General features: G+C 38.7%; 1 protein-coding gene across 1 annotated transcript in view; it reads right to left on the reverse strand.

Annotated features, from left to right (window-relative positions):
- Window positions 1-14,345, reverse strand: part of TRPC5 (transient receptor potential cation channel subfamily C member 5) — a gene marked incomplete at both ends in the record, with an annotated part of 142,310 nt that overhangs the window by 34,641 nt on the left and 93,324 nt on the right. The window contains one exon of the mRNA XM_081277486.1: window positions 9,849-10,171. Within this exon, the coding sequence (XP_081133612.1) occupies window positions 9,849-10,171 (323 nt within the window). The remainder of the gene's footprint in view (window positions 1-9,848; window positions 10,172-14,345) is intronic.

Here is a 14,345-nt window from a genome sequence, read left to right on the forward strand (position 1 = left end):
TTGGGATTTTTTTTCTTGGGTTTATTTGGTGGGGGGGGGAGTGAGAAGAAATCGTTTTTAAAAATCTCTCTCTCTGGGAAAGGACTTTCCGCAGATCTTTGCATGGCTGTCTTCTTAAAAGATCTCAGCTCAAATGACACTTCCTCAGAGAGGCTTTCCTTGGTTGCTCTTCTTTAAGTAGCTCCATTAAGTATTCTCTATCCTACTGTTTTGTTTAATTTTCTTTGTAGTACCTAAAATTCCCTAAAATTATTATTTACTACTAATAATATTAAATATTATAATAATATTAATAATAAATATACTATTAAGAATTTTTGTGTTTTAATGTTAATTTTCTATCCTTTCTACTAGAATGTGAATTCTTATGAGGGTAGAGACATAGATTTATTATATACCTGCTACATAGTAGGCACTCAATAATAGTTATTGAATAGATGAAAGAATACATGTTAATTATTACTATTATTATTTCATCAGATTCAAGTAGGGAAAATTCTAATCCCATCAACAACTGTATTCACAGGCTGCATACTGAGGGGTAGCTCACTTGAATGAAGACTGTGCTTTGCACTGGCTTGATGCTGGGGGGGGCTCTTTCAAGGTCATGCACATGACCTTTCTCTTTCTATTTTTTATTCGGTATTGGGGATTGAAACCAGGGGCCCTTAAACAGCCCTTCTTAAATATTTTTATTGAGAGACAGAGTATTTCTAAGTTTCTTAGGCTCTTGCTAAGTTGCTGAGGCTGGCTTTGAGCTCAAGATCCTCCTGCCTCAGCCTCTGTAGCCACTTAGATCACAGGTACGATCAACCTCACCTGGCTGGAAGATTTGATACATGTGTACATTGTGTAATGATCAAATCAGGGTAATGATTATCTTCCACAACCTCAAACACTTATCATTTCTTTGTGGTAAAATATTCACAATCCCTTCTTCTAGCTAGTTTGCAATATACTGTATATTATTGCTATCTATAGCCATCGTTCTGTGCAATAGTACACCAGAACATCTTGCTCCTACCTAACTGTACCATTGTACCAATGACCAATCTCTCACCCTCACCCCTCCTCCCTACTCGCTTCAGTCTCTGACAACCACTGTTATACTCTCTATACTTTTAGAAATTTGCTTTTTGTTTGATTCAAGTAAGTTTTCCAATTGATGAAATAATTGAAAATCAATAGTAAGTCACAGCAGGGTAGATACAAGAACCAGAACATGTGGCAACTCATACCTATCACAGGATCTGAATTTCTGGAAGACACAAACAGTCTGGGATAGGCTATGCAAAGTATCACCAGGCCTGACAGAGGGTTGAAAAATGGGGGGATGTGGGGTTCAGCAATCTGGCCATTTCAGGAGGCCACAGCTAGAACATGGGGGTGTCTGTTAGAAATCAGGCAGGCAGGAGGCCAGTAATGGCACACACAGCTAACACAGCAGCTGGATGACAGCAGCTGGAGCGGCTGTGGTTCAGTAAAACAAAAAGCAGCTGTGACAAATATACATAGCATGCTGAAGCACCAGAATTCCTGGGAGTTGAATGTAAAACACAGAAAGCCTTCAAGAAGTGTCGATTACATGACAGACAGCAAGACCAGAAAAAGAACAAGTCCATGGTCAGTATGTTGGTATTGTCTTCCTGAATTGGTTGCTTCTCCTGAATGGATAATGCTATGTTCCTTCAGCACCCATGTCTACAACAATTAAAACTGCAATCGTTAATGCCTGAATGTTTGCTAGGTGTTTCATTGACAGAGTCCTTAAAAGTGAAAGACTGGGCATTTAAAATTTGTCCTCAACTTGGTGAAGTTATAGTTAGGGAGATTCTATGGATTATATAAGAGGTGGGAATGAAGGGTGGTAGGAAAGATCATTCCTCAGTTTTGGTGGTTGGTAGTAAGAATGCCTTTACCATCATGCACAAAATGTCACACTGTGATCTGGTCACCAGGAGAAGCTGGCCTACTGAAAGGCCTGCCCAAGTAAAATAAAGCACTGGCCTGTGAGATGGATAAGAATATTCTTGGGGGAATATCTATAGGATGCTCTGTGGCTGGACTCAGTTGAATTCATAGGGAAAAGACCTCCACCTGGAGGGGAGGTGGAATTATTTGGTGGCTGGGTCCATAATAAAATCATCACAGAGATGGAAAGATTTGTTGACCAAACTCTAGAACTCTAATACCAAATGAATGTCATTTAAATTTTAAAGGAAATTATTTTAGAGAAAACAATCAACCCATTTTTACTTAGTAGATAGTAAACAAACATATGGAACTTGCTAGTTCAAGAAGGGGCACAGATTGGAGATACAAAGATTCGAGAAGAATTGGTATTAAATGCATAGAAGACAAATGCATAGCAGGTGGTTAAGAAGGAACTTCTGCATGGTGGGTGCCATCCATAAATAGATCACAGACTAAGAGGGGGACAAGAGAACAGAGATAGAAACTGCAGTTCCCTGGACATGTATTGAAAATCTCATCTTTGTGATAAGGAATTAGAAGAAGTACAGAGAGAATTAACCCCTCTGGACCTAATTCAGACCTACAAGGAAAACTGGAGGGTGAACTGAAAGAGAAAAGCTTCCAGCAGTCCCATCAACCCAGATGGAGCAAGGCATGACTAGTTCTTTGTCTTCATCCTTATCCATTCTACAGTTCCCTGATCCAGCTATTTCTCATTTCACTGTACCTTTGACAAGCTTCTAGCTCTGGATAAAATGGCCCTTCCCTGCTCTTACCTCTAGCTTCTATTTCTCTCCTGTCTTCCACTCAGCCCAACCCTTGTTTGACCTTCCCGTCTTAACTGAAGCTCCACATGCTCTAGAAGGCTGCCCTAACTCCTTTATTACAAAGTTGGGTTAGATGCTCCTCATCTCTGCTCCAATACTACACTAGTCCTATTTTATAAAGGCATGTATCCATCCAACCATAAAGGCAATAGATAGAGGGGAGTAGCTAACAGAAAACTTTAGACCTCTTCACCTTAGTAACAATATGCCTATGAGAAAGTTATAGAACCTCTTTAAAGTTCAAATTTCCTTATCCCCCAAAATGGGTACTGGTAGAAAAAATATTAATCACTAATATTTATTTTACTTTTAATATGCTAAGCATTATATTAAGAACTTTGCATATATTACAATATCTGATTATAACCCACCATTATTTATCCACTTTTTAAATAAGAAACTGAGGGATAGAGTGCTCGCACAGGCAGGAAATTGTAGAGGTAGGATTTGTACCAAGCTCTTTTGACTCTGAAGTCCACACACTTGACCACACACTTGAGCCTGGTTTCCTCTATCCCATAAGATGGTGCATGTAAAACACTAAGCATGGTGTTTGCCATATGGCAAACTGGAAAGATGGCAGCTTGTTCATTTGTATTCTCCATTAGACTCTGAACTTCTTTTTTTTAAATATTTTTTTTTGTTGTAGATGGATACCTTTATTTTATTTTGTATTTATTTTTAGGTGGTGCTGAGGATATAACCCAGTGCCTCACACACGTGAACCAAGCACTCTAAACTGAGCCACAACCCCAGCCCCAGACTCTGAACTTCTTAAGAATAAGGATGTTACCTTATTCAGTATCCTCCTTCTCTGGTACATAAGAGTTGCTAAATAAATGTTTTTTAATAAATCTATCAAAGATGACAGGAGAAATATAATCAAGGAAAGAAAAAATGAGTGGTAACATCAGCTGAATAGCAGTAACTGGAAGAATATGAACTGAAATGTGTGGGTCTGGAGACAATAAGAACCTTCAAAATCTGACCAGAACAAAGAGAAGAGCCTATGTTGGGGACAAAGTTTGTATCCATGTGAATAAGATGCAAAAATACAGATTGAATGATGGATGGAGAAATCACCATTGATTAAGTAGGAGTAGCTGCAAATGAATGATAACAGTTGGGAAGGAAGTGGCAGGGGCCTGCTAGGTCATGGCTCTGTTCTCTTCAGATTTATGTGTATTTGTGACTATTGCAACAAATCTTATGTAACTTTACAAAACTGATATTTACACCCTCCTGGGTAAGAGTGCAGACTGGAGCCTGTGTGCCTGGATTGCCATTCTGCTCTGCTACTTATTGTCTATGCTATTGGGGACCTCCTGCTTAACTGCTTTGGACCCTGGTTTCCTCATCTGTAAAATGGTTTAATAATATTAGTGTCTACCTCATCGCATGGTAGTGAGAATTAAATGTGTTAATTCATGTAAACCTGATTTGCAATAGTGGCTGAGCACTCATAAATGTCAGTTAATTTATCCCTCTGTTAAACTTTTCACCTTGATGTTGTTTGGCATTCCTTGTCTTTATAAGTTGTTATTCACTTTCCTATTTAGTTGTACATAGCTGCAATCATAGTAGATACAATTTTTGTGATTTTAAAAATTATACATTTTATACATAGACTTTTTGTGTATTATATACAGTCCTCATATATATCATTTTAATAGTTGCCTGATATCCCACCCAATGAAGACCAAGCCTATCTGACAGTTTTATCAACACTTTGATTGAAAATCAATGACATGCTTCTTAGATTTTCAGATGACACAAGATTGGGACAGATAGCTAATAAATTGGATGACAGGGTCAAGATTCCGAAAGATTTCAACAGCTTGGAGCATTGGGCTGGAACTAACGAGATGAAATACAATAGGGATCAATGTAGTGCTTTGCTCCTGGGCCAAGTGCCCAAGTACAAGATGAGAGAGGTAGGAGAAAGGCCAAGGGTTTTTGCTGAAAGCAAGCTCAAAGTGAATCAGCAGAGTGACAGAGTTGGGCAGATGACATCAGTCATCTCAGAGGGACAGAAGCATTCGTAGATCATGTACAATTAAAGATAGGATTTCTAAGACCCATCCATGTTTTTGCAAATGGCTTGCATATAAAACTGCTAAAATCTGAATTAAGTCACTGGATTTATCATTGTTTATTTCCTGGTTGTGATGTTGTACTATACTAATGCAAAATGTTGCCACTGGGGAACATCAGGTAATTATTTCTCACAATTGCATGTAAATCGATAATTGTCTCCAAATAAAAAGCTGTAAAAAGATAGGCTCTCTACGAACTTCATTTTTCTATTCAACTGTTTGATAGGCATTTTGAATATCTTTATGTCTTAGGGCCTCTTATGGCAGATGTGAAGCTGACTCAAATAGGAGTATCAGTCTAGTGGGAATAAAGAGACACAACTGAATAAAATATAACAGGTTTTGTACTTTAATGGATATGTGCTTAAGATGCTATGGCGGACACAGAAGAAGCCTACAGCTGAGAGTGGTTAAGAAAAGTCTTTAGAGCATTTGATACTTTGGCAGAATTGGAAAGTTGTGTAAAAGTTTTCTAGGCGGGCTAAGTGAAGATTGGCTTTCCAGGCAGAGGGAATGGCATGTGATATACAAAAGCCTATAGGGCTGACATGCTTTCTTGTAGTTGGGAAATAGCAAGATGTTGACTATGGAGGAGAGGAGTGGAAGGCTGAAGAGGCATGGTCTAGACTTCTAAGATTCTGTGTCTTATGGTAAAGATGCTGTATTTATGAAGAAGATTCAGATACACTGGTGGGCATGGAGCCAGGGGCTGACAGAATGAGACTGGTATTTAGGAAGAGCCTTCCACATAGCAAGTGGGAGATTGTTTGGAAGGGAGACAAGACTAGATGCAGGGAGACTTGTTAAAGAGGCTATTGTAGTAGTCTTTGAGAGAGATGATTTAGGCCTGAACCGAGACAGTGTATGTGTGTACATATGGATTCAAAAGTGTATATGTGTGCGTATGAATTAAAAAGTGTAGGTGTGTGTGTATGGATTCAAAGCTATTTAAGAAGTAAATTGAAAGGGCTGAGTGAGACACTAGATTTGTTTCATGAGGGAAAGGGTAAGAGTCCCATATAACTCCTAGAATTCAGGCTGGGGCCTTTTAATGAAAAGAGGAGCTAAAGGGGAAATTGGTTAGGGTGATATGCAGACAAGGAATTTAGTTGTGGACATTTTGTGTCTTGGGGGCCTGTGGAACAGGCAAGTGGGCAGAGGTGCTCAGTAGGCATCTGGAGATGAGGGCCTGGACTGGAGAGTTAGTGTCTTACCACTCTGACCCTTTTTTTCTCTCAAGTTCTGTATCCTAAGAATGATGATGCCTTCTTTTTAAAATTTTGATTTATTTTTTATTTGTTGTTCTTAGATATTTTGACATATTATACATATATGGAAGGCAACCCATTCCAATTTTGATCCATTCTTATGGTTGTACATGATATGGAGTTATACTGGTCATGTATTCAATATACCTTCTTCTTAAAAACATTTTTTTTGGTACATGGACAGCATGCCTTTATTTTCTTTGTTTATTTTTATGTGGTGCAGAGGATTGAACCCAGTGCCTCACGTGCTCTGTCACTGAGGTACAGCCCCAGCCCTCATGATACCTTCTTAATTGCTTCTCTCAACAGCAGATGAAGGCCAGGTACTCCCAGTATGAAATACTGAACTCCAGTCACCAACAATATTGTCACATGTTTGTCAGCAAGGACAATGAGTTCCCCTTAAATTGTATGCCTAGGGAAAAAAGGGCTTTCTCTACTTTCAAAGCAGAAGAGTAACAATGGCATCTCTGGAGAATCATAAGGAAAAAGATGACAATAAGCAGGTACCAAACTTTTCACCAGATATATAAATAAACTTATTTTCCCCTTCTCTAAAAGCTGAGTCTTTCTGATGCTCTGACTGAATAATAAGTATTTTAATAGGTATTACAATGCCTGAGTTGAAGCATTTAAAAGAAAACAAATTGGAATCAGGCCTCAATGGAGGAGAAAAACATCAACAGATAGAGGGAAAGTTGAGGTAATGCTACTGCTGATTTGGTCCCAGCAGGATAATGCTTCTTCCTATCTGACACTCCAAGATATAATTTCGTGTATGACAGTGTCCATTCTTGTCAATTTTCCCTGCTGGGCAAGTGATGGAAGCAAAATGTCAGTTGGCAATAGGGGTGTTAATAATCACTACAAACTTGTGAGGAGGCATTTTATAAACTTCCTTGGCAGAGTTCACATGAAAGGGTAATTGGCCAGGACCCAGTCCTCCCATTGAATACTTTGATGGGAACAAATGCGAAAACCACTACAAAGTTGTTCTTTATATTAACAATAGGTTGAAGTGAGTTCTGTCTCTAGAGTACCGCAAGAAAGGAAGCAGTTCCTAGTCAGGAAGCACTAGTAAAGGGATCAGTTGCCATTATACACTCCTGGTTGGCTTAATAAAATTGGGTTATTTCTTGGCCTTCTTTTCTTTTCACATAAGTCTGGTTGTCACATCCAAGTTTTTTCCAGAGTTCTGGGAAGAGAGATAGGAGTATTGCCTATGGGAAAGGAATGAGTGTGGTGATGGGTAATGGAGTGAGCCCACATTTTTCAAATTCATTTCTCTGAAGCATCATCCTGGAGAGATCATTTAAAAATTAATAAGGGGGAGAAGAGTGCTTTCTTTTTGTAGTCAATATATCTGAGAAGATTTCTCCCTACATGGTAAATTCATGGTGGAAGGACTCTGAGAAGTCCTGCAGTAACAAAACCTTTTAAACTTGTCCCAGAATTTCCAAAACTCATTTCATCTCAAACTCCATGTCTATCAACATGCCACTGACCTGTCCTTTTCTTTTTTATTTTTACCACCAATTTTAGGAAATGTTGCTAGAGGCAAACAGGGACAGGGATAGGGTAGATAATATTGTTTTGTTTTGTTTTTACTCTGAATTAGTACAACTTTTGGTCAAGTAGAAATCCTTCACTCCAAGCCTTTGTTACTGAACACATTTATAGAATGTCTGAATTCAATGAACTGACTTTACAGAGTTAAAGGAAAATAATTAATGGAATACTATTTAGCCATAAAAATATGGAATCCTATCATTTGTGGTAATGTGAATGAACTCAAAGAACATTATGTTGAGTGAAATAAACCAGAAGGACAAATACTGCGAGGTCTCACCCATATATGATAGGAATATAAAAAATGTCAATCTCATAGAAGTAGAGAGTAGAATGCTGGCTACTAGAGCCTGGGGAGGATATATTGGAAGAGGAATGGGTGAGGAAAAGTTGATGAAGGAATACAAAGTTACAGTTAGATAGGAGTGAGAAGTTCTGGTATGTTATTGAGCAGTAGGGCAACTATAAATATAGATGATGTGCTGTACTTTTTCAAGATAGCTAGAAGAGAAGACTTTTTAAAATATTTTTTTAGTTTTCAATGGACCTTTATTTTATTTATTTTTATGTGGTGCTGAGAATCGAACCTAGTGCCTCACACAAGCGCTCTTCCACTGAGCTAAAACCCTAACCCCATAGAAGAGAAGATTTTAAAATATTGCAACACAACGAAATGCTCAAGGTATGAGGTGATGGATATGCTAAATACCTGATTTGATTATTAATGCATTCATGTAAGGAATCACACTATGCCCCATAAGCATGTACAATGATTACATGTCATTAAAAACAAAACACATTAGGAAAAATTGTATTTTAGTTTAATAACTAAGAATCTTGCATGACCTTGGGGTCATTATTATGAATACCAGTGATGATCCAACACTTCTCAAAAGGGGTGGAGACAGACAAGGTGGGGGACACCAATCCAGGGTCAGCCCAGGGCAGCACCTAGCCTAACAAATTGTCTAACTTGTGCTTATTTTCTCTCATATCTATTTCCCCTAATGCCAACTTTTCAGAAATTAAAAGCCATTCTAAAGTTTTGAAGGTGCCCACAAAGTAGATCTTGAGAGTAGGACCAAAAGGCACAAGAGTTCCATGTGTCCAGAGGTAGCAAACTCCTGGACAATGAGTCATGAGCTGTCTCTTGGATCCCAAGTGAGAATGGAAGACATTTCCAGTCAGTGCTTGGTGCCCCTTCATCTACCTAAATCCTTAAATTAAGCTAGTTGGTAAGCTAACTCTAATTTTGCCACAACCTGTTCTCTTTCTAGCTTACTTCTGTGAAAGGGGGTACATTAAGATGTACATATATGATGACACCACAGAGAATTTAACATCTGTAAGAATGGGGTCTTAATTAGAATAAGACATACTTCATGCTCGTATAATTATATCCAAATGGATTCTACTGTCATGTATAACTAAAAAGAACCAATAAAAGAAAAAAAGATACACTTACATCCTTTCTTGCTTCGGGCATGATTCAGAATAGTTAAATTAGCTTTGGTGGTTACTTGCTAAGAAGAATAGCCTTTCTGTTTCATTTCCTTGGTGGAGGCTTTTTTTTTTTTTTTTTTTTTTTTGCTACTAGGGATGGAACCCAGGGTCACTTAACCACTGAGCTATATCTCCAGCCCTTTTTTGTGTTTTATTAAGAGACAGGGTCTCTCTGAGTTGCTTAAGGTCTCACTAACTTGCTGAGGTTGGTTTTGAACTTGTGATCCTCCTGCCTCAGTCTCCTGAGCCACTGGGATTACAGGCAAGTACCACTGTGCCTGCAAGGCCACTTTTTTGAGTGAGGTATTATGTATTCCACCCCCATCAAATCTTTAAAAATACAGAATGCTACTAACATAGTTCAGAACTAACTCTTAAGTCTAGTTCCTGGCAGCCCATATATGTGTTTTTCTTTATTTCTTCCCCTAACTCCACTCTCCCTGTCGCCTGTACAGAGAGGCAGATTTCCCTCCACCTCAGACCATTTGGATGAATCCGCAGTAAGCTTTGCTCGAACTATTGAGAGGCAGTGATGAAACTGTTGGCTGAAAATAAGACAAAAAAGGAGAAGGCAGAAAAAAAGGCAAAAGAGGAGAGGAGGGGAGTCTTACGTGGAGAAGGCGTTGTTCTGCTTTTCACATCGGATCCCCTTGCAGTTGTTAGGCTCATCAATAGCTCTGGTCTCATAATAAAAGTAAAGCTGATTCAGTCCATTGGCAAAAGCCAGCAATACCAGGCAGTAGATAAAGAGGAATTTGAGGATATCAAGCAGCATGCGTCCCAAAGAGATCTGCAGAGGCCCTAAGTGGGAGTTGGCTGTGAACAGGGATATGAGACGCAAGGAACTTAAAATGTTGGATATTGCGAAGAGCGCCTCTGCAATCAGAGTCGGGTGCCACATTTCCCATTCCTCCCTCGGACGAGAACCATTATACTAAAAAAAAAAAAAAAAAAAAAAAAAAAAAAAAAGTGTAGAAGGTGAGAAATACAATGAGCATTTATAAAACTTTTCCCTTTCCACCCTTTTACACCCAAATAAAGCCACCAAAATATGCATTAAGCATCATTTATCCAAAAATCCCCATGCATGGAACTATTTGTCTTTTGGCTCCATTCAATTAGTACATGACACGGTCTTCCTCTCTTTCCCATCCAAATATACACCCAGCATATACACAAAGCTGAATGAATTTCAAAGCAATCCTCTGGAGCAACCACCTGTGGTTTATCAATAGACATTTTCTAACTGGGATTAGCAGATTATTGCAGAGTATCACTGAAACTGAGCCACAGGTATGCTCAGGGCAGTAAGGATAAATCACCTTGCTTCCTAATGAAATTTTGAATCAGACCTAGTTCCTTAATCCCCCACTGGGTTCTGAGCACCACAGACAACTTGCAGTTATTAAAGGACAGGAGGTACATGGAACCTTCTCAGCATACAGTGTTTAGCCTCACTTCCCCACTGACTGCAGTTGGGGGCTGATGGACCATTTTTAAGGAGTCTTCATCAGAGCTTTCTGCTGAATTTTGAGCAGTTTTTGATGTATTCCACACTATTGCAAATGGCATGACATCCTATCAGGTAGAGAATCCAGTACTTCTCTGCACAGTGGCATATGAATGTATTTTGCTGTTCCTTTGACAACCCTACAAGCTAGAACATCCCTCTAGCACAAATGAAGAACCAGGGGATTAAAGGGAAGGAATAACCAGTATCTATAGGATTGGTTGCCCATTTTCAGCCTTATTCCATGCTTCTAGCTTCTAGAACACGAGGAGTAGTCTTGAAGAAAATGAACTACATTATGAGATCTGAGCCTCAATTTGGGCATTGTCACCTCAAACTGCCTCTATCTTTCACCTTTGCCATAAAAAAGGATAATGCCTACTCCCAGCCTGTGTACATGTTTGTGATTCTATATCTACATGCAAAAATATATGTACTCCAGAGGGGAGATGTTATGGAAATACAAGGAACTAGTTATTACCTTCCTCAGGATAGAAGTAGATTTTGCCTGGGATTCCATTTGAAGCGTGTTGCCTTGAGCTCTCATCTAAATATCACAATTTCTCAGGACTACATGTAAACAGCTTTCCTGAGAAAATGTATTGGGGGCCAAATTATATTGTTAGCATTTCTAAAATGTGTTTCAGTTACAACAACTGAGGAAACTGGTGTTTTTAAAATCATTTGTGTATATCCAATATTCTTCACTGTCAAAAGAACTGAAGAAACCAAAGCATATTTTTGCTTCTGTTTCAGATAAACTTTTAGGCAACCAATCAGTTTTATGTACTCTTGGCCAAATCTTGTATTTCTATATATTTCCTTCCAAAAAAACACTCACTGCATTGCTATGAGGGGTAGGCGTTATTATGCCTGTTTTACAAATGGAGGAATTGAAATCCAGAGAGGCATAGTCATTTGCTAAAGATTTCTCAGCAAAGTTGGTGGCAGAGCCAGCACTAAATCCCAGGTCTCCAGATACTCAGTCTAGCACTATTTCTATTAAATGTACTTACATGATAGTTACTCTCACGGCACAGATGTTACATAGGCCTTTAAAGGTTTTGAGGTATATGTGAGAGATGAAGACTCTTTGCTGACAACAAAACAGACCTATATTTTAAAACTAGAAATAATGAACTAGAAGATGTATAGTTTATAATTTGAGGTATTTTTTTTCTCTCTCTCTATGCCCAGAACTATAACCACAGGGAAATCTGCTGCCCATGGGGTGGTGAATCTGGATTTGCAGAACACTCAAAAGTATGAAAAAGGATATCTTGGCAAATCTGTGCTTTGCATATATACCTTTTGAGAAAGATACCTTACCATGTGAGTCCAGGGAATAAACCCAGAATTCATCTAACACAGAGGGCAGCAACCGTTTTCTGTCAAGGGCCAGATACTACAAATGTTTGGCTTTATGGGCTTCATAGTCCCTGTCACAACTACTTAATACTTATAGTGCTAAAGTGACCATAGACAGTATATAAACAAATGGACATAACAGCTGGCCACATTTAGCCCACACACCATAGTTTGCTGCCTCATGATCTTACAGTAGTTTTCAAACTGTATTCTTTAGAGCCTCAGCGTTCTCCATAGTTCACTATAGAACCTCAGGGTTCTCCATAGTTCACCACAGAACTTCAGGGTTCATGATCTTCATGGGAGCCACAGAAGATTCATTTCTCAAGCCAAACTTAGTTTTGTGTAAATTTTTGCTTGAAGACATGATTCCATAGAAAAATTATCAGGTTGAAAACCATTGGTCTAATACTATTTGTTTTTTTTTTTTTTTGAAGGGGTACCAGGGATTGATCCCAGGAGTGCTTAACCACTGAGCAACATCCCCAGCCCTTTTTTTAATATATTTTATTTAGAGACAGTATCTCACTGAATTGCTTAGGCCTCACTAAGTTGCTGGCTTTGAACTCTTGATCCTCCTGCTTCAGCCTCTCAAGCCGCGGGATTATAGGCATGCACCACCATGCCTGAATCTATTTGATTTTATATATGAGGCAGATTCTGAGGCTCAGAGAGGTAGAGGGATTGCCTATGATAATCTAGCTCTAGCTCATGGGTATGAGATTGGCATTTACCAGTTTAGTAGATTGGATTTACTCTTTTTTTTTGTGGTGCTGGGGATTGAACCCAGGGCCTTGTGCATGTGAGGGAAGCACTCTACCAACTGAGCTACATCCCAAGCCCCTGGATTTACTGTTATACTTTGTGGTAGGGAAGCATCTAGCTCTTCAGAAACCTCACTCGTGAAGGTGGATAAGTTATGTGATTAGTTAATGTTGAGCATCTATAGACACATTTTCAGATCCCCAATGTTAATCCTTTTCTTCATTATTTATTCTAAACTATTTTGTTTAAACAAAATCTAGCAATTGCTAGATTGATAATTTATGGTTTCTCATGTGTATAAATACTACTTCTAAAGGAAGAATTTTATTTTATTTTTTTTTAGGGAAACTGTGTTACTTAGTCAGCAGAGTGCCAGAATGACATGGAGTTCACCCAGGCACATTAACCAGAGATTCATTTTCCTCACCAGCCTTTTCTTTTAAGGAAGTTGTAAGTATGTGTTAAATGATCACCACATGTATAAGGCATACTCTTGGGCTCCTTTCAAAAATATTTCACGACTGCATTCAATATTCATGCTCTGCATAGCTTCCAAGGTCTTAAAATTTATGCAATATGCATATTAGGGATATAAAAATAAACTAAGCTGTTGCAGATTTGGGGGACAGCCATATTCTCATTCTAAAACTTCTTAATGTGAAATTTAGTGCCAAAAGCATGACTGACTACACAAACTTAGAGACTAAATTGTCAGCATCTCCTTCTGGTGGAAAAGTTCAACTAAATGTGGAAGGATCATAGTCATCCCATTATTTAGTAAACATCAAACTTGAACTCAGAGCCTGTGATTTCCCAAAGTGAGGCATATGATATGAATTTATTTCCAGGATAATTCAAGCGGCACCTTGGGTAGGGAAAGCAACATGGTGGTGGTGGTGGTTTGTGTACATTATCTGAATTGAGGCACAGTTTGGGTGATATTCAAAAAGCTGGATTCATAACTGCTTGAATGATTATCCTGGTGGTGGAAGTGATGAGGGAGGCAGAGACTATTAAAGGTCTATGTCTCTTGTGATGATGTTTCTGGAATATTGCTACTTGTCATGTGAAGAACGGGTGAGGGAAGTGGGAATGTTTAGGTTTAGCAAGCAATGACTCAGTGGGTAAGGGAGAGATGACTTCATACCGGAAGTACTATTATAGAGAAGCAACAGCTTTTTTCTATATGACCCCATAGGGAAGGATTACCCATGGATGTGGCATGGGAGAATAGTATTAAACAAATATAACTCTTTTTATTGAAGTGACAAGGGTTAAGAGAGGCTTTTGGAAACAGTGAATTCAGTAAATTTCCCTGCACTATGCAAGCATCAGTGGGCCATTCTCTTAGCAAGAACATTGTGGAGAAGATTTCAGCATTCAGAACTAAAGTTCCCTTTACCTTGAGAGTCTAAGAAGCTAATGATTCATTTGATTCATTCTCTACTTTCTTTGCTTAAGCAGA

The sequence above is a fragment of the Spermophilus citellus genome (assembly GCF_964194105.1).
Source record: "Spermophilus citellus genome assembly, chromosome: X".
In the NCBI taxonomy this organism is placed as follows: Eukaryota; Metazoa; Chordata; class Mammalia; order Rodentia; family Sciuridae; genus Spermophilus; species Spermophilus citellus.